Below are 25534 nucleotides of genomic sequence, written 5' to 3'. Positions count from 1 at the left end.
ACATGCGGCACACTGAAATACCCAGCTATAGGCCTATTTAAAAGCTGTATAAAATCACTGGTGTGAGAAGTATTTAGCTCCTTTCCTTGAGTAAAAGTACCAACACCAACATGTAAAAATACTCTATTACAGTGCTCATTTGCAGAAAATTGGCACATGTTACTGATATATAAGTGACATAATTATTAATACTGATCCAACAATGAGTGGTAAGCAGCATTTTACTGTTGTAGCTCCTCAAGGTGGAGCTCGTTTTAACTACTTTATATGCAGTTTGCTGGTTTAGTCCAGTGGTTCACAACATAGAAAAAACTAGAAGTCACTCAGTCAGAAAAGAATAGTCTATATGGTCATTTTTGTCAAGTCTGAAGAAATTCCCTCAAGGTATACTTAAGATATTGCATTCAGTGGGATGACCCAAAAAAACATGAAGTCTGTGGCCACAACTGTCGCTGGCGCAGAAACATAAAAAAATTCTGAATCACAGACTATGTTTTTATTGTGCTCTGGCTACTTTAACATAACATAACATAAAAATCTTACCAGATTCAAGAGATTCATTTTCAGCATAAAATCTTAACCTGCCAAATAACTAGTCATCATTTGTTTAAGTAGTGGAGCACAATATTTCCCTCTGAACTGGAATGAGGTAAAACTATAGTGACATAATAAATTATAATAAATTCTCAAATGAAGTGTAAGTGCCTTGAACGCGTAGGCTACTGTAGCGTAGTGCTTGATTAATTCATTTCAACACAGTTCTTATATTGTTAGACTGCAGTATATAGTATAGTATAGTAGGTATAGTAGTTGTAGTATAATTATAGTACTCTAAGAGAGAGAGCAGACAAATGTATACTGTATATTTAAGATGTATTCCATCACCTGTAATATTATGTATTGTAGCATTAAGCCTATTTTCAGGACCAAGTACAAATCTTTCAATCATACTGGTCTTTTGTCTTTACCAAATATTTAATCTCACCTCAGTTTAATTGAAGCTATACTCCTGAACAGCAGTTTCAAAGCTTTACTTTGCACAGTACAGAATGTAAATATAGCATACATTTATGTGTGTAGTCCCTCCACAGAATATCACACAATCTGACACAGTTGGTCTGGAATATACTGCAGTTTATTAATTCTAACAGATGTGTTATACTAAATATTAAAAACATCAAGTAAAAATGGCCACATATATACGCAGCAGCAGAAGCAGGAGTTTGGGCTGAACTGAGCAGGACACTGTTGTGCTTTTAATTTCTACTTGGCTGGGGACAAAAGATAGATTATCCTTGTGCTACACACACTGTATGTGAAACGAAACCACAGACACCCTCGAGTGTTAACCTGTCTCTATGTTAAAGGTTTTAGATAGATACCCTAGTCACCACAATGTGAAAGTGCAGTTAGGAATGTCAGCAAATTCATATTAAAGTTATCAGAGAGTAACTTAACACATCCTGAAAAACCTGTTTCTGCTCGAGACTTTAATTTAATTTAACTTCTCACCTCACTGCAGTGATATACTGTACCTGCTGATATCACTGTTGGGTGTGGTTACAGACGCAACATGAGAGAAATGAGTCTTCGGGGCTTTTTGGTAGAAATCTTGCTATTTTTACCCAAACCATATTTTTCCTGCTGTTGGGAGAAGTTAGCCTCCAAGGCTTTCTGACCAAAATGTCTTCTTGGGTATGGTTTAGGGGAGAAAATCACGATTTGGTGTTAAAATAGCAACATTTCTGACAGAGGCTAACTTCTCCCATGTATGTTTCCCCTTAAACCTAACCAAGAACATAGACATAGACATATGTAGATGCTGCATTGACCACTTTGGCCTGTTGCAATACGCCAACGTTGCCGCCATATTGGACCACGCAAGGCTGTCAAACAAACAAACAAGCAAAACGAGATATAACAAGATACAGGCTAGTCTTGCCTATTCCCAGATGGCAGCAATGTTGACGTACAATCAAAAGGCCAGAATGGCATCTATGTATATATATCTATGGCCTTGAAGGCTATCTTCTCCCAGCGGCGCATTTCTGACCACACCCAACAGTGGTGCTGGTGCTGGTGCTGCAAAACACTGCTTTTCAGCCTAATGTTAAGTTACTCTTCAACAGACATAATACTGTGTGCCTCCAAGTTATGAATTTACACCCAGAGCAGGATAATAGCATTGTTGTCCACTGGCCACAGTTCATAGGCCACTTTTATAATATTTTTGTCAGCCAAATAGATTTTTCAAACATTTTTCTAGCACCAAATGAAATGACGGCTTGATGCCAAATGAAGTTTTTTAACAGAGTAGGCAAGTATACCTGCGTCTGTGGGCTGGTGTTACCACCCTGTTAACACCTGATTGGTGTACAATAAACCTTAGAACAATCTTTGCATCTAAAGAAATTTTAGGTCACTACAATTTCAGTCTATATCTCAATACCATCTAGTGATACTCATGCGCAGGTGAAAATAAAGCGTCTATGCACTGTACCTATTTTAAATGTGAACAATCCCACAAAATGTGCACAAACAACCACCTCGTCTTTCTGCCCAGCAAGACACATTACTTCTATCTGTTTAAATTTCAGCCTTGGTCCACAGGATATACTATTGTTGACCCCACCTGAAGCATAGTATTATCATTTAAATGTAGATATAGGCAAGGGTGATTGGATCTAACACAACAAATCGAAGAGATATCACACATACAGTACACTTGTAACAAAGATCAACATAGAAATAAAAGACAAATATATCAAGAAATAAATCTTCATATGGTAACATAAGATATGGCATATATTGTAGAACTGAGCTTCATGAAACTACTTATTTGCCTTGAAAGAAAAGGTCTGCGAACACTAACTGTGCTGTGGTGGTGATATACTGAAGGTCTTTGTAAACATTCTCTGTTCTAGGCCTCTGATTCGGACTGGTCGGTGGCGACGCTGCCGTTCAGCTCGCCCAGTCCCGTTTGCTCCTGGATGTCGGTCATCTCCCCGACGATGAAGGTCGGCTCCCCTCCTTTGCTGTTGGCCGAGCCGCTGTCCGGCTGCTTGGCCGCCTGATTGGTCAGAGTGGGTTCTTCATCCAGCCTGCTGGAGATGGACCAGTAGAGGTGAGCGTCGAGTCTGGCTGCAGCCAATGAGAGCTCTCGGGCTGAGCACGAGGGCGTGTCCACCTTGAAGGAGGGGAAACATGATGAAGATTAGCAACATGGGCAAAAAAAAGCCCCATTCTCAGAGTTATATTTTAGCGAAAGAAATATTTCTGCATTTTGGAAAATGCTATTTTTTACTTGCTGAGAAAATTTATATCAGTTCTGTCAGCTTAGTATAGCAGGTGGAAACAGCAAGCCTGCAACTGTCTAAAGGTAACAAAATCCACATTTCCACCCAAAGTACCCGGAACTTAGTCAAGGAACTACTTGTCAATCAACTAATGTGGTGGCAACTAATACTAAAATGTTCCTTAATCAGATTGTTGTCTGCGTTTCCAGTGTGATCTAAGGACAATGTGAAGATTAGCCAATTGGTCTGCTGACATATGAAAAAAGCAATGGCTGTTTTTATATGTAATTTCTGTGCACCACTATACAATGATCGACCTCGGTCCATCTGTGGTTTGCTTTCTTCTCTAACTCCATGTTGGTGTGTTGAAGCACAATTAGCCAATCAGAAATGTTCAGACCCAGGGACTTCTTGGAGGGTAAAATAATGTCCCCGAAACCAAACTTAGACCATGGTGCCTGTAGTGGAAATGCACCAAATACAAACAAAGGTTTATAGTCTGGAGAATTTCCTGCTGTGGAAACATGACTAAAATCAAACAACTTTTAAGATCACAATTTAATATTTTGTATATGTGTCCAAAAACTGAAATGTGAAAAAATGACACCTTATAGTTTATGGGAGCAGAGTTTTCCTGAACTCTACGCTGGATGTCACTGCTTCTGTCCAAGAATTAGTCTCTGCCTTAAACCTCATGAGTTTTTACATTTCAGTTTTTAAACGGATTAAACCAGAGAGCAGTCACCTGTGACCCCTCTCCAGTGGCTTTGACAAAACATAATATGTAATTTAATAATGGCTCTTTTTTAACTTTAATTTATCATTTTTGTAGGTCTTAAGTGATTCCTGTATTCTCCAAAAGTGTTGCCTATATGCCCAATAAAAAAAACAAAAACCTTTTTATGATATAATGTTAACTAAAATAATACCAAATCCAGAAAAGGAAAACAGAAAATTTAACAGTTTACTTTTTTTGGGCCAAAAATGGCTCTTTTGATAGCTGATTGCTGATCCCTGGATTAAACAAATGAGATATAATATGTTAGCTAGTGAGCTTTAGAGGTGCTGGTCAGAGGATTTTGTTATTTTTGAACAGAGCCAGGCTAGTTGTTTGAACCTGTGTCTAGTCTTTACACTAAACTAAGCTAACCTGCTGCTGGTGGTAGCTCATATGAAACATGCATTTTCAACCCCCTTAGATCACATGGCCAGTTGTATTGTGCACCTCTTCAATATACTGCAGCATGAACAGGATAATAACAGTTTTGAAGAAAGGTCAAACAAGTAGTCATTGCTATCAGGTGCTTTTTATTAGATTTGGAGTGTATTGTTGTTGTTTTGTGTGTGTTTTCCTGTTGAGTTCTGTAAATTTGTATGAAAGCTCATCTCAGGATAGGCACGTGTTATGGTGTTAATGGTGGGTGGCACCGGTCCATGCTGTGTAGGCTTATTTGTCCCTACCAAAATAACCATGAAATAAACACTTAAGTTAGACTTCCTCTATTTCCCAGCATGCCTTTAAACAACCCCAAGAGAACAAGTGTGAGAATTCAGCTGTTGTTTATACAGCACATGTAGGTGGAGACAGGAATAGGGATAACAGCAAGAGTTTTCCTCACTGAAACATTTGCAGTTACCATCTTGTTTATTGTCAGCTGAAGAACTGGTATGTTCCTTCGGATGAATTGTTAAATTGATAAAAAATGTCTGACATTTCTGTTCATGTTTAAAATAGTTTCTGCCTCTAACCTCCACTGTAACAATACTGCTAATATCTGAACTTGATGTTACGTAGTCTATATCTGTGCTCCTGTAAACAGGATTTCAACAGATGTTGCCAATATCCAGAAGTGGTTGGGTAGGAGTACTTCCTGGACTCTTTGGATAGGAATACATGTGTAGTCAAAAATCACAAACAATTCCAAGACACTCTTTTAAAAGAATAGAAATGCCTTTATTGTCACAGCATGGTCAGGTTGGACCTGAACACAAACTCAAACCTTCGACAAGCCTTCATTTGACTCCCTGATGATCTCTTGATGCCGAAACGCGTCAGAGTCAGTTTAAGGTTCAACATGACCAATTCATGACAGTGGCGGCATTTTAATTGTTTGAAAAGAGACTGCTTTGGATTTTTTTTTTGTGTTTTTTTGACCACACATCAGAACTCAACAACAAGGGTTGTCCACTTGCCCTGGGCAAGTAAAATGTCATGTCAGGCAAGTAAATCTGGCAACTCACTTTATTTATTATCATATTTAACTGAATAACTTAGGGTTTCGGACTGACAAAAGGCATCACCTTGGACTTAAAAAAACAGCCCTAGAAAAACATTATTATAGCATTAGTTTTTGTTGTTACATTTGGTAACCACTAATGAATAAAACAATTTGTACAGGGGCAAGTCCTTAATTGCCATGAGCTGGCTGGTTTGATCCCTATTTCATACGAGACAACTCACCCAGGTTATCAAATAAAACACCCCTACATGTATATTAGCCTGTAGTTTGTCTTTATTACTCCACTTTCAAAAGATGTTACCTCAAATGTGTGGTGAAAGGCTCCATAATCAACATCAAAGAAGCCCTCTGCCAGTGACATCATCGGGCTGAACCGGTGACCCCACAACACCTCCTCCGCTAAATAGGAGCTCCTCGCCTGGCACGTCATCCCTGTACACACACAAACAATAGCATACTGATGAGTACAGAAGTTCATCATGTCTCACAACATCTGTGAGGCATAGACGTTTGCTTGTCTTTATATGAATATTCTCTGCAGGCATGGCTGCTACGGCTACTTCTTTGTAACTCTCCACAGCGGTCTGACAGAGGGAATCGATATTTGGAGTAGGCAGAGAGGCCACCTTTAGCTCATGGAGACGCATCATGAATAGCTCTGATACACTGAATTCCTGCCAAACAGTAAGGAACAGTTGAGTACATTATCCTCTGAGAGTGAATTTGACATAAGGCGATATGAGAAGGGGGGATAAAGATAAACATGACCTGTCCAAATCCCTCCAGGGGGACAGGTACCTGGTGACTTGTTCCTGCCAGACTCTGTTTATTCTTGTTTGGATTTTGTAGTTTTCAGATGGTGAGACAAGTGCAAGTCAGTGCAGACGGTAACATGAAATACAACCATAAATGTAACATGGCTGCTCCTAAATGTGTCATCTCAGAGGGGAGCTATGAGCAAAATGTTGCCCAGCTGATATGAATGATTTTCCCACTTGATATACTGTAAATCCAGACCTCTTTAAGGAATAGTTCAGATTTGTTAGAATGGGTTGTATTAGGTACTTATCCACAGTCACCTAAAAAATCAGTATGTGCTATATTAAGAACATTTTCAATGCTTTACCTTGCCATCATACAGCCATTTCTGACAGGAAATGGTTGTATTATGAGCCAGATAGCCCCGGCCCTCTCTTAAAATAATCTGAACTGTCCCTTTAAAGTTTTGATAAATTTGGTGTAAAACGTCATGAGTCTGTGGGTGTTTTGAGCTTCGGAAATAAAGACTGAAATGTGTTTAAATCTGAAGCCAGAGCAAATGTTTTGATGCGTTTGTATTTTTCGGCATTTAACTGATGATTTATCAGGAGTGACTAACAGTGAGTTTGTCTCCATGAGGCGTCAGTGCCTTGCTCAAGGGAAGATGAGTGTTGTCTGATGCACCCTGACTAAAAGACTGCTCTTTTAGTCATCAGTTAAGTGATGAGAACATAAAGTATAAGAACACAAAAACCTCCACGTCTTCAGAAGATCACTGGCTACAGTGATGACTCTCCAGTGTTGTTCCTGGTTATATAACACCTTCACTTATATAAGTATATATGTATATTTCCCCCGTAATCACAACATCATAATGCTCTAAAAGCTTCCTGACAGACAGAGATGAGATGGAGAGCGCTCAAACAAAAAAACTGCAGATATAAACTGAGACATCCTGGAAGGGGAATTTCATTTTCTAATGGACAATTTTGGACAGGGTTTGCTTTCGGTAAAACAGTGATGGTATTACTGTAATATCATATAGTCGTATGGATCTGCAAGATTAATTTCCTAATGCTCAATTCTTGTTGCAGCCAAACATGCATTTACAACATGGAAGCCATTAGAACTTTACAGTTAAATTAAACTGCAAGGTATTATTTCCCATACAATACAATGCTGTTAAGCTGTTATATTTGATAACATTTTTCCCCAACAATCAATCATATAAAACTCTTGAGTAATAAAATATTGTTAATAGTATTATTTATATGACCTGGATAATAAATTTAAAATGTAATGATCATCAGCTGAATATAGCTACATTTATTTTTGTTTCCAGTGAGTAAAAATATGTTCATTAACTGTACTTTGATTTTTTTTTTTTTGCTTTTAGTTCATTATGCAAACATTCAAATATATTCCTGCTCAGTTATTTTTATGTTGCATTTTGGGACTGTTTTATCTGTTTTAGCATTATAGTGCACAAAACCACTAGACTTAAAGGGGAGTTCTGGTATTTTTAAACCTGGGCCCTTTTTTCTACATTTTGTGGCCTAAATAACTAATAGGTACAAAAGGTTTTGGCCACAAAACAAGCAAAACAAATTATGCCCTGTCAGAGTATGCCCACTAAAAGTGCTTGTTTTTGCCACTAACAGGCTCAGATTGTTATTCTAAGTGTCTGACAACATGTTTCATCAGAAACAGAAAACAATATATTGCTGTCTTCAGTGCCACCAAGTGACAAAACAGTACTTTTACCAGGAGAACACAGGAGCTGCTGGTTTACCACATTCACTGTATAAAGATGGACAACATGTCAGCACCCTAAAAGTGAAGCTAAAACCTACAATCTAAAAAGTACACATCAAATAAGTTTTTCCCAAAGATGGTTTCTGTCATTTTAGGTTGTACGTTCAAAGTGCTCATTTTTCTGATCAGTTTGATTTTAATTGATTATTTGAGGTTATGATAGTTGAGTTTTGTACAGTAGGAGAAAATGAATATGTGTCGGCCATCTTTATTTACAGTCTGGTCTACCGCTGCCTTGATTGGTTAGTTTGTTTGTGTCATTGTGTGGCTTTATGTTTTAATGTGTTTGTTCTGATCCAAACTATCTCTTTAAAACACCCCTGAGGATTACGATGCAACCACTGCAGCCTGTTTCTCAGATGCTGACTGAGACTATCTGCAGGAGCAATTCTAAAACTTTGGATTTACACTTCAAAATACGTTAAAAAAAAATAAAAAGAAAAGAAAAGAAATGAATAATAATAATAATAGGGCCCCAGTTAACTGCTTAATTTTAAAGATTGCTTTCTAGTTGACCAACTTCCCTCTGTATGATATTTTTAGATAACACTAATCAGCTGTGAGAATGGAGCACTGGGGACAGATGGATCATTCTGCTGTTTGCGTTTACACATTATTGCTTTACACATTATTATATTTAACCCATTCCTTACCAGTTGCCTCCACCATTCCCTCAAGGATGACCACGATCTCAAAGTCCTCCTTCTCCAGCTGGGCCTGTGACATGTCCCAGAAGGGCGAGTGTGCATCTATCTCGTGGGAGATCACCAGTGGCGAGACCAGGAAGAGACGATCATCACCTGTCTCGAAGCCCACGCTGATGTCTGTCTGATCCAGTGGGATGAACTCACCTGGAGGAAACAAGAAAATGGGAGGTGAGAAAAAGGGAACAGATGAGAGAGACGTTAGATGAGTGCTTTTCTTTCTCTACATGCCTTTGCACAAATTGCCTGCTTAACCAGTGCCTACTCTGTTATCTAAAAGAATTTGAGTACAAAATCTGCTGAAGTGAAAGGAGAATAATTAATCATTTTATAATATATATATGTCAAGAAACAAGATTCCCTCCTCTACTACTTCTGGTACTTGTAGAGGTAAAGTTGTTGTTGTAGTAGGGGTTGTGGCTGTTTTAGTCACATTAGTATTGTTAGACTGGGTTGCCCCAACAAAGACTAATTTAATCTAAGATTAGGTCTAATCAGAGTTTAGCAAGACTGTTTAAAATTACTGAATCCAGATTTTTAATTCAGCAGAGCTCAGCTGCACAATTAAAAACTAATCTCTCCCACTTAATTCATGGAAAACAAAATTAAATAGAGTTTGATCAATATAGAGATGCTTGCTGTCATAATTACCTAAAAAGTAAACAAAACACTACAATGTTTGATAGTTAACTAAAATGTTAACAAAACATTACATTGTTTGTTAATCAGCTAAAAAGTTAACATAAAATGTTACATTGTTTGCTAGCTAGCTAAATAGTTAGCAAAACGTTTCTTTGAGGAAAAACTTGTTTGCCAAAGTAAATATGGCCAAATAAGAAGATTAAAAAATACTATAGTTAGGATAAAAGACTTACTTTCTTTGAGAAACTTGATTATTTTGCTCAATCTATCTCAAAAAGGTCACCATTTTAAAAGTTAACCCTCCTTCACTGTTAGTTTAAAGTTAATATTGGATCACATTTTAAATTGTGTAAGTGTAAAGTTTTGACGCAATGGAATTAAGTTTTGATTTAGAGTCAAAACTCAACTTAGGTTTAAAGAAAGTTTTAATAGTTTTTTTTTTTTTTTCAAGATAGTTTTAAAGCTGGTGCAACATAATTTAAATCAAACAATTATCAGGGTTAAAAATGTGTCCTTACTGGTGCAACCCAGCCTCAGTGAGTAAAAATGTACCAGTACTGTCATGTACTCTCTGTATTCTGGTAGTCTCACCCTCCTGAGTCTGTTTGGACTTGATGAGCTTGGCCCTCATGTTGGCCCCTACGATGTGGGAGCTCCGCAGGTCACCCACCCTGAACATCAGACAGAGCTTGTCGTCTCTCAGAGAGATGACAGCGTGTTTGGAGAACACCAGCGTCTCTGCCCGTTTGTTGGGCTGTGAGATCTTCACAAACATGCAGCCGACCTGGACAGAGAGGACGGAGGTGAGGTTTAAAGGTTAAAGGAGCGGTGAAACAGACTCAAAGACAGACGGAGGGGGGACAAAAAGCACAGATATTTGGAATAACTTGAAAAGCAGTGGATGTTTGGGAAATGAATAACTTCTCTTGTTTATCATGATTAACACAGACTGTACAGTTGCAAACATTCATTGTGAATAGTGAAAACCAATAGAGCTTTCTTTCTCCAGTTTTCAATGTTCAAAAACGGTTGTGACACTTGAATTAACCCTGGACTCAGTCATTTTTTTATATGCATTGTAAAACAGCCCACATTTTATCAGTTTAGTTGTAAGATGGCTTGTTTCCAGCTCGCAAACATGCATAAACATGATTCTACCTCAACGTCAGCGTGTGGATTCATCCTCATCAAAAGAGTGCTTACTTCGTGGAAAAAATAGAGCTTCATCAGCATGTTTCTCTTTCAGGACGCATACCATCTGCACTGAATTAGTGTCATTTCGTCTGCATAGTAATAAAAAATTATATATTTACTTTCTTATTTGATGCACGTGAACTGACAAGAGGCCTCCTTCTAAACAGACTCACTCCGGTCACGTTTACATCTACTTTTCTGTACATTGTAGCTCATTTAGGTTTTCAGAAAGACAGGTATTTTGCCAAACAAAACTGGACCATCTGGAGATTTGATTAAGAAGTTATCCAGGTGTGTTGTAAAAGGTTTGACAATCACCAGAGGTGCAAAAATAACTGAAATACAGTAATTATTACAAAAGTAGTCACAAAAGTCATTACATGAATTTCAGATGATGTTTCATTCTTAGAATATACTATAATAATAGATTTAAACTAGTTATATGTCCTGTATTTTTATGTTTCATAAGAAAATATGGAAATTTGATTTAGATTTTCCTCTGGACATGAAAGTCTCCAAGATTTAGAGGGATAGTTTGGGTTTAGTTTGTTGAGTTTTGTTGTTGTACTGATGAGTACCACATACAACCTCACTTCAGATAATCCAAACTATATAATAAAAATTAAAAATAATTAATTCTCCTCAAATTAACACAAAATCTATTAATAATATCAGTCATAATACATAACACCTGCAAAATATTCAGTCTGATGATTTTTGCTATTACTATCTACCAGTGAATATGATTTTCCCATCTCTCAGCCATGTACCAGTCCTGGTGCTCACCATGAAGGCATTGACCATTGAGCCCAGTATAGCTTGCAGTAGCAGCAGCATGGTGCCCACTGGACACTGGTCGGTGATGACGCGGTGGCCGTAGCCAATGGTGGTCTCTGTCTCGATGGAGAAGAGGAAGGCTGAGATGAAGCCGTTGACATTGTTGACGCACGGCGTCCACGTCTCATCCTCCAGATGGTCCAGATCACCCCTTCAGAGGAAAAGCAGGAGAACGTGTGAGGAAGGGATGGGTGGAGGGTGACAGAGTGGGTGTCAAGAGGGAAAAATAGACAGAGAGCGAGAAGATTTATATTTTAAGAATGGAGGTGCGGAAATATATGTATGACTACTCATCTCTGACTTCATATTTACAGTCTCCTCTCAGCTCATTCTGATAATGAATAAGAAGTAATCCCATCCTCGTATCAGCCATTAACGTTCATGCTGTCACTTTTTCTCGATGCTGCAAAAACCTGCCGTTCCCATCATATATCATCACATACAGCGTCTTCACTACATCTGCTGGTTTTTCAGTCCAGTGCCACTAAGAGTCTGCAGAATTTCTTTCAAACTACTCACTACACAGCCTAATGTCCCTGATTAACACCGCTCCAGCCAGAGAGGAAGGGCTAATTAATGAAAGTGGTGTTAAGTCATTTATTTAATCTATGACTTTTATTGACCTGTGTTGGTGACCAAGGAATTGCAGCAACACCGACAGTTCTCTGGCACGGCTTTAAGGTGGCCTGTAATTGATATAAAGAGGGCAAGATTTTATGAGACAAATACGTTAGCTAATTAGAGCCGGGATCCAGCAGACACATCTTGTGAAGAGGTAACACATCATGATGAAATCCATGGTAATATTAATACTGCTTAGTCATCAGCTTTTTTGGCTGAAATACATATATTTTTTTTTTGTCTTCGTTGCAGAAATGTCTTGCAATGCTGGTCACTCACTTGCAGCATCATCCTCCATCTTTGAGGAGTTAAAAATGTGGCCTTGTGATGGTTTCATTAAAGGACCAGCTTAACATTTTGGAAAACATTATTCGCTAGGGTTGCAACTAATGATTAGTTTCATTAACAATTAATCTGTCAAGTACTTTCTCAATTAATCGATTGGTTGTTTGGTCCATAAAGAGAGAAAATAGTGAAAAATGTTGAACAGTGTTTCCCAAAGCCCAAGGTGACACTCAAAGGGTTTGTTTTGTCCACAACCCAAATATATTCAGTTAACTGTCATGGAGGACTTAAGAAACCAGAAAATATTCACATTTGAAAAGCTGAAATCAGAGATTTATAAGATTTTTTTTACCGTGATTAATTTAGCAGTTGATAACTAATTGATGAATCATTGCAGCTCTGTTATTTTCCTTCTTGCTGAAAGTTTGATGAAAAGATGCAAAGCACTAAATATACTCAATGAATACCACAAAACATGAAGCTATAGCCAAGTCGCAGTTTGCTTAGCTTAGCACAAAGACTGGGAACAAGTGAAGACAGTTAGACTGGTTTTGCCCACCACGGACTCTTAAGCTGTTAACAAAATCATTGTTGTTAAAGTCCAAGTCAAGTTGCAAGTCTTTTTTGAATTTATCAAGTCAAGTCTAAAATAGTCAAATCTGTGACCTGAGTCTGACTTGAGTTCAAGTCATGTGAGTGAGTGAGTCCACACCTCTGCCAGTTAACACAATAGATCTTGTATAGTTTTTTATTGTAGTTTAGTTCAGATTTTGTATGGATTAAACAAAGCTAAGATAATCATCTACTGTAGTTTTATATTTACCGTATAAACATGAGAGTGGTATCAATCTTCTCATCTAAGTTTTGGCAGGCTAAAAAATAAGTGCATTTTCCAAAATGTGAAACTATTCCTTTAAGTAGCAAGGAGGAGAAGGTTACAAGAAAGCAAACAAGTGAGGAAAGTCCCGTTCTTTGTAATACAGATTTGCCACTATGGGTAAAAATTACAACTCTGAAATACTCTTAGCATTTTGGGCTAGAGGCAGTCATTTGTTATTTTTTTTCGTTTTCAGAACTAAATAAATCAACTTTTTCCACCCTGTCGCTCAACAGTCTTACCTACAATAGGCTATGAGGTACCAGATGGCCCCGAAGAAGAGCCATGTGACAGCGTAGGCCATGACGAAGACAAAGAGGGAGCAGCGCCAGTTGAGGTCCACCAGAGTGGTGAAGATGTCAGTCAGGTAGCGGTAAGTTTCTCGCATGTTACCGTGCTGCACGTTACAGCGACCATTCTTCTCCACATAGCGCTGTCTCTTACGACGAGTCCGAGCTGGTGAAGAGACGGGGCAGTGGGGCATCATGTGAAACAGGGGAAGGAGGGAGGAGAAGCAGTACGATTTGGTTACAGAAGTTTGAGACAGAAAATAGAATATGTGAGGCTGGAAAATAGTAGATCTTGCTCTTGTGAAAAACACATGCAGCATGAGTTTTGCGGCTCAGAACAAGGTTAAAGACGAGTCTGCATAGGTTTCTGGTTTCATAACCCTGTTGTCGGTTCCAAGAGACCCTTTTAAAAGACCTTAGAAATTTTCAAAGATGCATACAAGGCTGGCTTTTTAAATTTCATAAAACTTTAGCTATTTGAAGATGCAAGTCTGACTGCAGTCAGAGGAAGCGAGCTGAATTGAGGCACGTCGAGACACTGGAGGATAAACAGAGGAAGGTGCCAGGGGACAGAACTACTTAGAGAGATGGCGTGTGGCTCAGAGGAAAATCAGGCTGCTGAAGAAGGGATAACAGAAATGAAAACAGACAGGTGAGGAAAAGAGAGAAGATGAAGTACGACAGGACAACGTCATCAAACACTCAGAGAAGAAAAGCTACAACATCGGACTTTAGTTACTGTACAACCCTGAAGGCAACTGATGTTTTTCGTGTAAAAAGCCTTTTTATCGTGGGTGCACCCAGCCAGAACTGAGATTATGACACATGTAGGATGCAAAACTGTTGATGACAACAATGGATATCAATCAGCGTGCATCCTACTCAACCTATAGAGTAATATCCTAAGGTTTAAAGGGATAGTTCAACCAAAAATGTCAGTCTCTCTGCCTTTACTAGGCTTGCTGTATGATGACATTATGATGCAAATGTATCACTCTTGAAATAAAGTCTTTGCTCTTTGATCAAGTGACACAAAACTTGGCATCTGCCATTGATGGTTTTGAATTTGAAAGGCCAACTGTAGCTTAATTGTAAAAATGAAATGAATAGTTTAGCCCAAAATGTCAGTCCCTCTGCCTTTTCTAGATGCATCTCATGCTGTATGTTGATATTTGGGTGTCAGTTGAAGGATCTTGAAATAAAGTTCTTGCTCTTTGAGAAAGTGAAACCTAACTTGACATCTGCTGTTGATGCTTTTGACTTTAAAGGGTCCACTGTAGCTTAACTGTAAATACTTTTTTTTAATGTAAAAAGCCTTTTTATTGCAGATGGACACATTTACATGCACATTAATTTTCCACCATTATTCAGAATATGACAATATTCTGACCTTTATCTATTTGATATATACAGCATACTTCACTTAGATATTCTTAATTAGGCCTTATTCTCAATGGAGCATTTTCCAATTGAGACATATGAGATAAGCTGATATTATTCAGGTTTTAGGAGCATTCTTTGGAGACATAAGAGCACATTTAGAATATGCATCTCAATTGGGATTTTTGCCACAGCTTGCAATGCAAGGCCTCTTGCCTATTTTTATGGTTCAGCTCAGTTTGAAAGGCCGTGGTACGGATGCATGCAAAAAAAGAGAAGCCCACATTCCTGGTCAGAAAAAGAAACACACCTGCTTTTAAATATTATGAAAGATCTGGATCTCAGTAGGTTGAATATATGCAAATATCACATTGCTGACCTTTGCGAGAAGTTGGTTGACGGAATGAAAGAGGGAGGTTGTGTTCATACCATCAAACAAGTCCACCATTAGTGGAAAAATACTATTTCGATGCAAAGAAGCAACCTGGCTCAAGAAACTCCAGCTATAACTGGATGGATGGATAGATGGATGGATGTAAAAGGTAATATTAGTGGATTCACAGCAGGATGTACACAGCTTAGTAGGAGCATTGTCTTTTTTCAGAATAAGGGCTAAATATTTTGTTCATGTAAATGTAGTCATTTATGTTTTTGTCTTTGAAAGGTCCATTTTGGCTCAGTTATTAAATTTGTCCTGTTCTGTGCTTCTGGCAGGTAACCTTACCCAAAAACCTTGAATGTCCAAACAGTGTTTTTAGGTTTTAGGGTTGATTTTTTTTTTTTATGTAGAAATGAAGACGTACAGTGAAGAGGAAAGAAACCAGAGCAAACAAAGAGCAGAGCCACTGAAGAAGCTTAATGAAAAAAGGTGTGCAAGACTGTCAAAATCACTGAGGGATGTAGCACTGCAGCACGGTCCAAATTAGAGGAGAATCATGACTATTGTAAGAGAGTCAGAGAGAAGAAGGAGGGTGATCCAGACTCTAGAATCTGTCAACAGCCCCCAGTCTCTGGAGGAGTTAAAGGAGTCAGACATGATGTCCTTGAGACCATCCAGTTTTCTCCACGCCTGAATGAAGTGAACAGAAAGCAGCCGTAACATTTATGAAACATTAATTTCATCGTTAAATAGGCCATGCAGAGTAACTCACCCCACCCAAATCGTCCCCTCTCCTTCTCTGTCCCCTGGGCCTTCTTCCTGCACTGATTAGCTTTGGCCTCGCGCTCGGCCAGCTTGGCCTGGAACAACCTGTTGACCTGAGGGGACGGCGCCGTCTCTGTGGTGACGACGTGGCCCAGCTCCTCCGATAGGTTGAAGACTCCGGTGGAGGCGGTGGCCTCGGTGGCCACTTCCACTTCTTCTTCCCCTTCCCCCTTCTCTTCCACAGGGAGCGAGAGGGAGTCTGGGCGAGAGGGGAAGACCGAGTTCTCCAGGGCCATGGCCTGAGCGTTCGTGTGTGTCTTGAGTGTATTAGTGTGTTATTGATATCCTCCCTATGGCAGACTCTGTCTAGCGGCTATTGATTGGACCATTTGTTTGCTTGACTGAAGCCTGGAATAAAAGAGAAGAACACAATGATCTGTCACAGTAATTCACTGACAAATGATTTTTGAAAAGAAATAAGAGGTTTTTTGCACCTCTATCTGTCAGATACACACTTCTTATGGGTCATAAGTGATGATTAAAAGGGATTATGTCCATATGAATCTATGAATTGCCTGCAGGTTCTATGCCACACAGATTTGACTTCCTGTCTCTGCCTGTTTCATCACTTCATCTCTTTTAAAGATAAAATATGTAAAAAAATGAGGAAGTAAATCACAATGTTAGGGTTGATCTTAAGGGTTTTTTTGTTTAGGGTTGATTATCATTTAAAAATGATGATACCAGTAACAATACATATACCCATAAAGTGATACCGATACCATTAGAGTACTTCCTTTGACTTTTTTTCCTGTTTTATTCAATACCCATCATGTGAATGAAATTGTCTGCATTTTATACATATACATCAAATACACCACACTCACCACAACACAGACTTTATGGGTTGTAGCTGCTGTGGTAGGGGACCAATCACATTTCACATTAAATCAAAGAACACTTGCAGTGATTGACTCCAAGCAAAACCATACAAATAATCATTTTTAAGATCTGGGTACGAAAAAGAGCAAATGCAGCCATTGTTTGACTGGAGAAGTTAAATACTACTTGGTAGTGGGTTATTTTGCTCGATACCTTAAAGGTATTTCAAACTGATACCCAGCCCTGGCTGTTTGTCATTCGAATTAGACATGAAGGGAGAATAAATGTGCATTATTTTTCAGCAAAAGAGTCTAATCTTGCACAGTGTTGCACATGCACATTAAAGCCAGTTCAACTGTTTTGCGTGTTTCATAAAGCTTGTTTGGGATAGGTGCAACTGACTATTATTTTCACTTTTTTTTTAAGATTATTTTTTGGGCTTTTGCCTTTATTTGGATAAGGGACAGCTGAAGATATGACACGAATGAGGGTAGAGAGAGGGGGACTGACATGCAGCAAATAAGCCACAGGCGAGAATTGACCCAGCAACCACCGCAGAGGACCAACAGCCTCAGTACATGGGGCAAACTCTCTACCAGCTGAGCTATGGGAGCACCCTATTATTTTCACTTTTGATTAATCTGTCAATAATGTCATTGATTTGATCTGTTGTTTCATCCAGAAAATATTGATCACTGTTTCTCAAAGCCCAAGGTGACATTCTCAGGTGTCTTGTTTTGTCAACAACCCAAAGATATTAAGGTTACTGTCACAGTGGACTAAAGAAACAGAAATATACACACTTAAGAAGCTCATATCAGAGAATTTGGGCATTTTTGCCTAAAAAAAAAAAAAAAAAAGATTAAAGATTATTTTTTTGTGCATAAAATATCATAAAAGGTTTAGGAAGGTTTAGTCTCCTTAAGCCTAAAGTGATGTCCTTGAATGTCTTGTTTTGTCCACAATCCAACTCGGTTTGCTGTCATAGAAAAAACAGAAAATAATCACACTTGAGAAACTGAAATTAGAGAATCTGGACATTTTTTGGACTGTGTGGTTCATGCATGAGTGTGTTTGTTGTAGAAGTGCACTCACAGCTCCGTTAAACGTGGTAGATTTATGCTACAGGCCTGCTGTGATTTCTTACATAAGTCCCACATAAGTAAGAAACTGAGTTAAATATGCATGTGGACTGTGAGACGTGGTGTGTCTCTGAAATAAAATGGAGTCCTAGTCCTCTGTAGCCTTGGCTGATGTGCGTCCATTTGGACAACTGGCGGGTGGACGCAAGAGGAGACCGATGGTGACAATCAAGATGACGCACTACGCCTGATGGATGGATCAGAAATAGCCTCTGTTAAAGGGTGTCTGTTAGGCAGCCAATAGGCTCCACAAACCGACAGGCTAAGCTTGAGGATTGATGTCAGAAAAATCTTACCTGCTCAGTGGAGCAACTTGTAGATGTATCAGAGCTGGAACGGACAGATGTCTATTCATGAGAAAAACGAAAATCTGGTCCAAAAACGAACCGCGATTGGTTCAATGACACCCATTTCTGGTGTTTACCAGCGACGCAGCATCAGTCCGCTCCGGTGCGATTTTTTCCAGGAAAACAAAAGACCACCTCGATCCGACCTCAGCGTTCACCATAAATAAAACGCGAACAGCCCGTCCACTGAATAATCACTCACAAAAAAACAAACAAGAAAAATTGTTATTTCGGCATCTGTAGAACATGTGTCGGTGTGCGGTGGACATACGAAATGGTGGCAACAGGATAACCCGGCAGCGGCACGGAGAGCTCCATCATCTGTGCATCTGATGGAGTCAGTCAGGTGTGGAGCCACTGAGCGGCGGAGGATGCTGTCATGAGCCCAGCCCCTATCAACCCTGCCCGCCTCACACACTTCTCATTTCCACAACAGAAGGGACAGCAGGCATCTCCCTCCTCTGCACACACTGTCAGACGCACAGCATCTGCACACAGATGTGAATATGGAGACGAGAGGCCTTTTTTGACGTTATGATAGTATAATAACATAAATATCTCATATTTAAAGTTAACATAAATTCATGATAGTAATAATAGTATAATATAGCTCAGTTTGATTTTCTTTTTAATATATTATTTCCTTTGAATGAAAATGTATCTGTATTTTTGGCTCTCCAAAAACGAAAATATCAGACCATACTCCTTACAAGCTGATGAACAAAATGTGTAGACCCCTTTTTATTAATGATATCAGATCCAATCATACGCTGCTTTGTATTATCAATGGTATCAGTCACTTGATTATAATTAGCGTCATATTCATTAACCGTTATTCGGCCGCCGGCCTCTAGGTGGCAGTATATGTTTTCAGTGGAGCCGGTGATCGGGCCTCTTCTTCCAAGATGTCGGTGTACGGGCCAGTGGTGAAAATTCACCCCGTCGTTCTCGCTTCTATCTGCGACTCGTACGAGCGGAGAAATGAGGGAGCGAGTCGTGTGATCGGAACCTTGTTGGGTGAGTACAAACTTGACATATTTATCTTCTGCTGGGTGGACCGCCTTCTGACGAGACAGGTGATGGCTAGCTGGCAGACTTTAGCTTCCCTGCTAACGCATGCTGGTTCACTTCAATCCAGTAGTAGCTGGCTGACGGTCGGGTTTGGAAGGGAACCTTAGATTTGCATAACTCTTGCGAGATTTGGGTGCGTTGTGTCTTGAAAATACAGTTCTTACAAACTAATTCTGTTTCACAGTGTTACAACGCAGTGGTTAAAATCTGGGTAGGTTTAATGACAGGAAACACTTGGGTTTGGTAAGAGAAATATCGTGAATTCTTTATTATCCATCACTCGCGTGATAGCTTCTCCGGTCTGGGGTTCCCTTCTAGAAACGACCACCTAACCTACATCTGGTTAGCATTAGCCTCACTGTTAGCTACCCAAAACAGTTAGCATCATCACTCGTAACAGCTGGCTGTCCGTTCAAACGATAATACAGATGTATATAGATGTAGTTAAACTATGTATCAACGCATCTCACGTTTTCTTATTACTTTTGTACTAATGGGAAACGTAGCCAACAGGATGTTGTTATAGCCAGTGTTGATGATTCGAGCCCCTTTTGTTAGCTAGCTCTAGCTAACAACAGGAGGACGGTTAGCTAAATAACAATGCCTCTTTTTTAACGTTTGTCCTCAGGTACTATTGACAAGCACTCTATTGAGGTGACCAACTGCTTCTCTGTCCCCCACAATGAGTCTGAGGATGAGGTATGTCGTAATACCATTTTATTCTCATAATGACGTTGGGTTAATGAATGAGCTTCATTATTGTGGAAAATGCTACTGCGGCTAAATCATATTATTTACACATAAAACAAACACTATATGGACAAAAGAGGTAGATAAGAAATTAATTAATTTTTCAATAAATTTACTCTTATTGAACATTTTGTTGATATAGTTAGTTATGATCAACGGTGGGTGTTTTTGATATTCCATAACTTTAACCAAACCAGATCTAAGTGACATCACCATTGGGACAAAAACAAGGATTCTTATATTTCTTTAAATGTTGATTCATTTCTTAAAGTAAAGTGCATTCAGAAGAGATCACAAACTTGCTTTGGTTATTATAGAGCATTTTAACTAAGAATCCAATTTTAAACGGTGTGATTTATGTCACATCACATATTATAGTTGATATTTATCAGCCATAATTTCAGTTTAATATAGTATAAGTTTTCCACTGTCAGCCCTGATGTTTATTGGTTATCACTTGGAATTGCATAAAAAAAATCTTTGAAAAAGTCCTGCAAGATAGTGACATTTACCATTGGACATTTTGTATCATCTGCACAAAACCTGTATAATTCCCACAGGTCTCTTTCACAACTGAGTCATCCTTGTGGGAAGTTTTATAAGGGGGTGGTAGTTATCGTATAAATGAGAGAGAACACTAGTTCTTTACAGATAATACATTTTGAAGAAATTGAACATCTGTCCATTTTTAAACCTAGATGGATGCCTCATGTTGCACTGTAAATGAGAGAACATACATTCTCTTTGCCAACAGGTTGCCGTGGACATGGAGTTTGCTAAGAATATGTACGAGCTCCACAAGAGGGTGTCACCCACCGAGGTCATCATTGGATGGTGCGTCAGTCGATTAAATTTAGAATTTAAAAGATTGAATTGGAAATCTTTTTTTCTCATCACACTGAGATCTGTCCTCACAGGTATGCCACAGGCTTTGACATCACAGAACACTCAGTGCTTATCCACGAGTACTACAGCCGTGAGGCCTCCAACCCCATTCACCTGACCATGGACACAGCATTGCAGAGTGGCAAGATGAACATCCGTGCTTACGTCAGGTCGGCTGATCACCCTGTCGTTGACTTTTTATGCGATCAGCTACTAGACCGAGAGTGTGTGTTTGACTAAACTTTTTTATCTGCTACACAGTGCACAGATGGGTGTGCCAGGAAAGACAGTCGGTGTGATGTTCACCCCCTTGACTGTCAAGTATGTCTACTATGACACTGAGAGGATAGGCGGTAAGGATACAAAGAATAAATCAAGATGACAGTTGAGAAATAAATACTTAATGACTAAATATATGTGATCATGAATTTTTTTTCCAGTTTGTCATAGGGAAAAATATTTTAATCAGTGTCTAAAATGACTTCATGGTGTTCATGTCAATGGAAAGTCAACTTGGTTATTGCTTGTTGTATATTTTACAGCAAATATAACTAACTCTTTCTAATTCTGACTCAGTACTTGCGTCTTAGTTGTCATACCGTACACTAACGATCCACCTGTTTGTTACAGTGGACCTTCTACAGAGGACACGTGTCACTCCAAGTCGCACCAAGGGGCTGACCTCTGATCTGTCCCAGGTGGCTGGCTCTGCAGCCAGGATACAGGACATGCTGACTACTGTGCTTGCTTACATTGAGGATGTGCTGGTGAGTGTTAAAAGCAATTGGAATGATGGTGTGACTCCAGTCAGAATAGGAGTGTAAGGTTAAAACTTTGTTTGTCATGTCCTGTGACCCAAACTGTGGGGAAAAAAGTCTATTTATATCTACTACTCGCACATGTGGAACAAATTCTAGAACAGGAGTTTTACCCAGGGCATTTTGGCAGTGCACCAGCTGTTGTGTATCAACAGTAGCATGGTAGTCAGCGCTGTCCTGGTTGTCAAGCTCATGTCGCAGCTCCCAGTTACAGTTAAGTCCCAGTTACATTTAAAATGAACATAAATTAGTGTCAAACTGTGTGTTGACTTTGTTAAACTGAAGTCAAGTTTGTCTGTAGAAGCACATAATTTAATATTGCAGCCACACAGTTTCTTGTCACATTGGTCTGGCAGCCTCTTGCTGTAGATTCAGACTAAAGCAATGACTAATGCTTTACAAGAGTTGGGATGTGATCATATTCAGTCTGAAGAATAAAAGATGGAAGCGCTGTATAGACTCACAAGTCAGTTTCACTTGTTGGAGACCGAGGACAATCTGAGAGTTTAAAAACACCTGCTTTGTAGAAACAATCCAGAGTCTTTAGGATGCTCTTCATATTGGGGTGCTGTCATTCTGTGTTTACTACTGAAGAGTGTTGTTTCTGATAAGACATGTCCATGAAAACTCTCTCGCCATCATTGAAGAAACTATTTTGCATGTATGAATCCCAACATGATTGGCAGGCGGCAGGATCTCTGATAGTCTGGTATCATGATGCGAAGCACTGTAAAGTATTTGTACTATTTTCAACATGTCTTTTGTTTTCCCTGTTGTGTTGAAAATGTACCGAACCATAACCTGAAAACCAAGTTAAGTACCAAACTATGAATTTTGTGTACTGTTTGTTACACCCCTAGTACAGAGTAACAAAAGACAGACCTCCAGCTTGTATTTTTCCTGGTTCTCCTCCTGCTGTTCCACTTCGTATCAATCTGTTGTGTCTCTAGAGATCATTTGTACGGTTATCAGTTTAACACTTATAGAGGCTATAAAAGTAATGCTGTTCGATCTGTCTCAGTCTGGCAAAGTGACAGCGGACAACAGCGTGGGACGCTTCCTGATGGACCTGGTCAACAAGGTGCCCACCATCTCAGCAGAGGACTTTGAGAACATGCTCAATTCCAACATCAATGTAAGTCCTACTCAGCAGCTAGAATATTGCACGTACTAGAATTTCTCATATAAACAACTGTTTTCCGATGGTTGTTTTTCCTCAGTGGATTTTAGTGCATCTCCTTCAGCCTCCCATTCATTGTTCACTTGCTGCACTCGGGCTTGTTTTTCCACACATTGGCACACTCCCATTGATTAGAGGAAACATTTAATTACACTTTGTTAGTGCTCTCTTGGCTCCTCTTGTCTGATACTTCCTTACTGAGCATTTGTCTTTCTGAACATGTAGTCCTTCATGTTTGTTTGCTTTTAACTCTGTTGAATGAGCTTTAGACTTTTTGTCACTCTGGATATGACTGTAACAACAATCAAACACTCTTTTTCTTCGTTGCAGGACCTGTTGATGGTGACCTACCTGTCTAACCTCACCCAAGCACAGATCGCTCTAAATGAGAAGCTGGTGCTGCTCTGAGGGGTTTTCTGCAAAGTGATTCATATTTAATTTTTGTATACTTTTTTTGACTGCTCAGAATAAAAACATTAAACAGTCATGCAGTGTTCACCCTCGCCTTCCAGACATTGTTCTTGGTAATACTATTGTAACAGATAATGCAAGATGGTTCTCTTGGTCATATTGCTAATGTAATTTGGCTTTTTGAATAAATGTTCCAGAGTCACATATTAGACAGCTCACATTTACTGCTGTTAACTCTTTGCAGTGCAGCCTTAATGTTTGAGTAGGAAAGAGGAACACACACCAGTGTTGGAGAGGTGCTGACCACGATTAAAGTACAGGTTTGGAGGAAAATAACCAAAATGCAAAGACATGTTTCACTTATTTACCAGTTCAACACTGGTGTGAACTTTATTTTTAATTTAGGAGTGAACTGTCACAGGGCTTAAGACAGAATTAAGGCAACAGCATTTGACAGTCCAACACCAGCAAATATCTTAAGATTGTTTTTCATGTAGTTTATTTCAATTAATGTCTACATACATAAATATGAGTTGTATTCATCTCACTTGTGAGTCTTAACACTACTGAAAATACAATTAGGATGTCAACGAGTTTCAAAACAACAGATGTCTTTAAATGTCAGAAGCTTTTAAATGTAAGAGTTGATTTTTCATTAATCTCTACATACATATACATTCAAATCTGAAGCAGAAGTGAATCAGTCAAGTTGCACAGCCCTTCTTAAAAAATTAAAGTTTTGCTAGAAAAATGACAAATGTCTTACGATTTTAATATGAGACAGTTGGTTTTTATTAGATTTCTACATAAATATATATACCAGAAATAAATTAAGTAACATTGTGAAGCCCTTGTGACAGGCCATACCTAGGCTGAGTTACATGTGAAGCAAAAAAAAGTACGTTTTTCCTTGACAACTGATAGAAATGATTGCTGAATACTTATTTTGATTTATTTTTTTAGTTGCTGATTTGTATGCATGTCAATTTAAGTTTTAACACTACTGAAGACAGAAATAAGGTCCTAACACTTGACAGTTTAAAACCAACAAAATGTCATAAAAATTTTAAATGTAAGACAGATGATTTTTTATTAAATCTCTACATAAATATACATTCAAATCAGAAGCAGCAGTAAATCGTTTAAGCAGCAAAGCCCTTGTGACAGGCCATGCCCTGCCTGAGTTACATGTGAAGCTTAGTGCAAAAAGTGGGCATGAGAAAGTCACACAGGTTAGAGCCTGTCTAGATAGCACACGTGGAGGAAATGCTGATTTCTTTTATTGCCGAGTTGTTGCCGAGGCGCACTTGGGTCCTCAGGGTTTAGTCTCCGAGTCCTTCTCAGGTTTGCTCGGGTTGTACAGGATCTTCTCCACGGCAGCGTAGCCCCGCACGGCCCGGTCGTACACGGAGTCTCCAGTTGACTTTGCGATGGCCGCAGCCTGTTCCGGGTAGTAGAGGGAGGCGCTCACGGTCATCAGGCCCGCCGGGTAGATCAGCTTCTTAATCCGGGAGCCTCTGGCCAGAAAGAGCCCCAGGACACCGGCGAAGCCGATGACTCCCGCCCGGGGATAGAATTCCTTCGGCGGGTCCTTCAGGTAGGTGTAAGTGTCGTTCCCACACTGGACGACACTCTGAACTTTGGGTTTAATTTTGTTGTAGGTGTCCTGACACCAATCCGTGTATGGTGTTACAAACTTCCTGACGGTGGCGACAGTCTCCTCCAGCTGACCCGCTTCAGGCTCCACATACCGGGCTGTCTGCTGCTGAGGAGCGGTGTACAGAGACAGTTCATCCCGGAGTAACGGAGCGGCAGTCGGTTCTTTCTCCCCGTCTCCTCCGGCAGCAGCAGAGACGGTGATCGGCAACAAACTGAGAGTTCCCACCGGCATGGCACTACCTGTCACCTTCAACATGATCCCTGCGGGCCATGCATTCACTACTACGGTGGCCGAGGAGGGACAT

The 25534-nt window shown here is 39.4% G+C and overlaps 3 protein-coding genes across 4 annotated transcripts; 1 reads left to right on the top strand and 2 right to left on the bottom strand.

Annotated features, from left to right (window-relative positions):
• Window positions 1-1113: 1113 nt before the first annotated feature.
• kcnj9 (potassium inwardly rectifying channel subfamily J member 9) lies at window positions 1114-18884 on the bottom strand. Of its 2 annotated transcripts, XM_084731389.1 has the most exons (9): window positions 18405-18884; window positions 18062-18295; window positions 16092-16492; window positions 13513-13726; window positions 11437-11638; window positions 10048-10240; window positions 8764-8961; window positions 5838-5968; window positions 1114-3187 (listed from the first exon to the last, which is right to left on the bottom strand). In XM_084731389.1, the coding sequence occupies exons 3-9, from the start codon at window positions 16378-16380 to the stop codon at window positions 2921-2923; spliced, it is 1494 nt and encodes a 497-aa protein (XP_084587515.1). In that variant the 5' UTR covers window positions 16381-16492; window positions 18062-18295; window positions 18405-18884; the 3' UTR covers window positions 1114-2920. The 2 variants fall into 2 exon arrangements, with proteins under 2 accessions (XP_084587515.1, XP_084587514.1); XM_084731388.1 differs by lacking the exon at window positions 18062-18295.
• A 430-nt stretch (window positions 18885-19314) lies between these two features.
• eif3f (eukaryotic translation initiation factor 3, subunit F) lies at window positions 19315-23657 on the top strand. Its single transcript, XM_084731390.1, has 8 exons — window positions 19315-19472; window positions 20155-20225; window positions 21031-21110; window positions 21194-21331; window positions 21423-21514; window positions 21792-21928; window positions 23001-23114; window positions 23490-23657. The coding sequence occupies exons 1-8, from the start codon at window positions 19361-19363 to the stop codon at window positions 23565-23567; spliced, it is 822 nt and encodes a 273-aa protein (XP_084587516.1). The 5' UTR covers window positions 19315-19360; the 3' UTR covers window positions 23568-23657.
• An 813-nt stretch (window positions 23658-24470) lies between these two features.
• Window positions 24471-25534, bottom strand: LOC146318027 (MICOS complex subunit MIC26-like). The gene has a single exon (XM_084732188.1). The coding sequence runs from the start codon at window positions 25483-25485 to the stop codon at window positions 24886-24888; it is 600 nt and encodes a 199-aa protein (XP_084588314.1). The 5' UTR covers window positions 25486-25534; the 3' UTR covers window positions 24471-24885.

Source organism: Lutjanus erythropterus, chromosome 12 (genome assembly GCF_056507025.1).
Source record: "Lutjanus erythropterus isolate fLutEry1 chromosome 12, fLutEry1.hap2, whole genome shotgun sequence".
In the NCBI taxonomy this organism is placed as follows: domain Eukaryota; kingdom Metazoa; phylum Chordata; class Actinopteri; order Lutjaniformes; family Lutjanidae; genus Lutjanus; species Lutjanus erythropterus.
The sequence above is the reverse complement of the archived record's forward strand: the minus strand, read 5'-3'. Positions and strand labels throughout refer to the sequence as shown.

Coding starts and splice junctions, on each gene's coding strand:
- LOC146318027 (XM_084732188.1), bottom strand. CDS start 25,485: ATGTTGAAGGTGACAGGTAGTGCCATGCCGGTGGGAACTCTCAGTTTG.
- eif3f (XM_084731390.1), top strand. CDS start 19,361: ATGTCGGTGTACGGGCCAGTGGTGAAAATTCACCCCGTCGTTCTCGCT. Junction 21,111..21,193: donor ACCGAGGTCATCATTGGATG/GTGCGTCAGTCG, acceptor CTGTCCTCACAG/GTATGCCACAGGCTTTGACA. Junction 21,332..21,422: donor AACATCCGTGCTTACGTCAG/GTCGGCTGATCA, acceptor TCTGCTACACAG/TGCACAGATGGGTGTGCCAG.
- kcnj9 (XM_084731389.1), bottom strand. CDS start 16,380: ATGGCCCTGGAGAACTCGGTCTTCCCCTCTCGCCCAGACTCCCTCTCG. Junction 13,727..16,091: donor GAGGGGACGATTTGGGTGGG/GTGAGTTACTCT, acceptor TCTCTTCACCAG/CTCGGACTCGTCGTAAGAGA. Junction 3,188..5,837: donor CCTTTCACCACACATTTGAG/GTAACATCTTTT, acceptor CCCTCCTTCAAG/GTGGACACGCCCTCGTGCTC.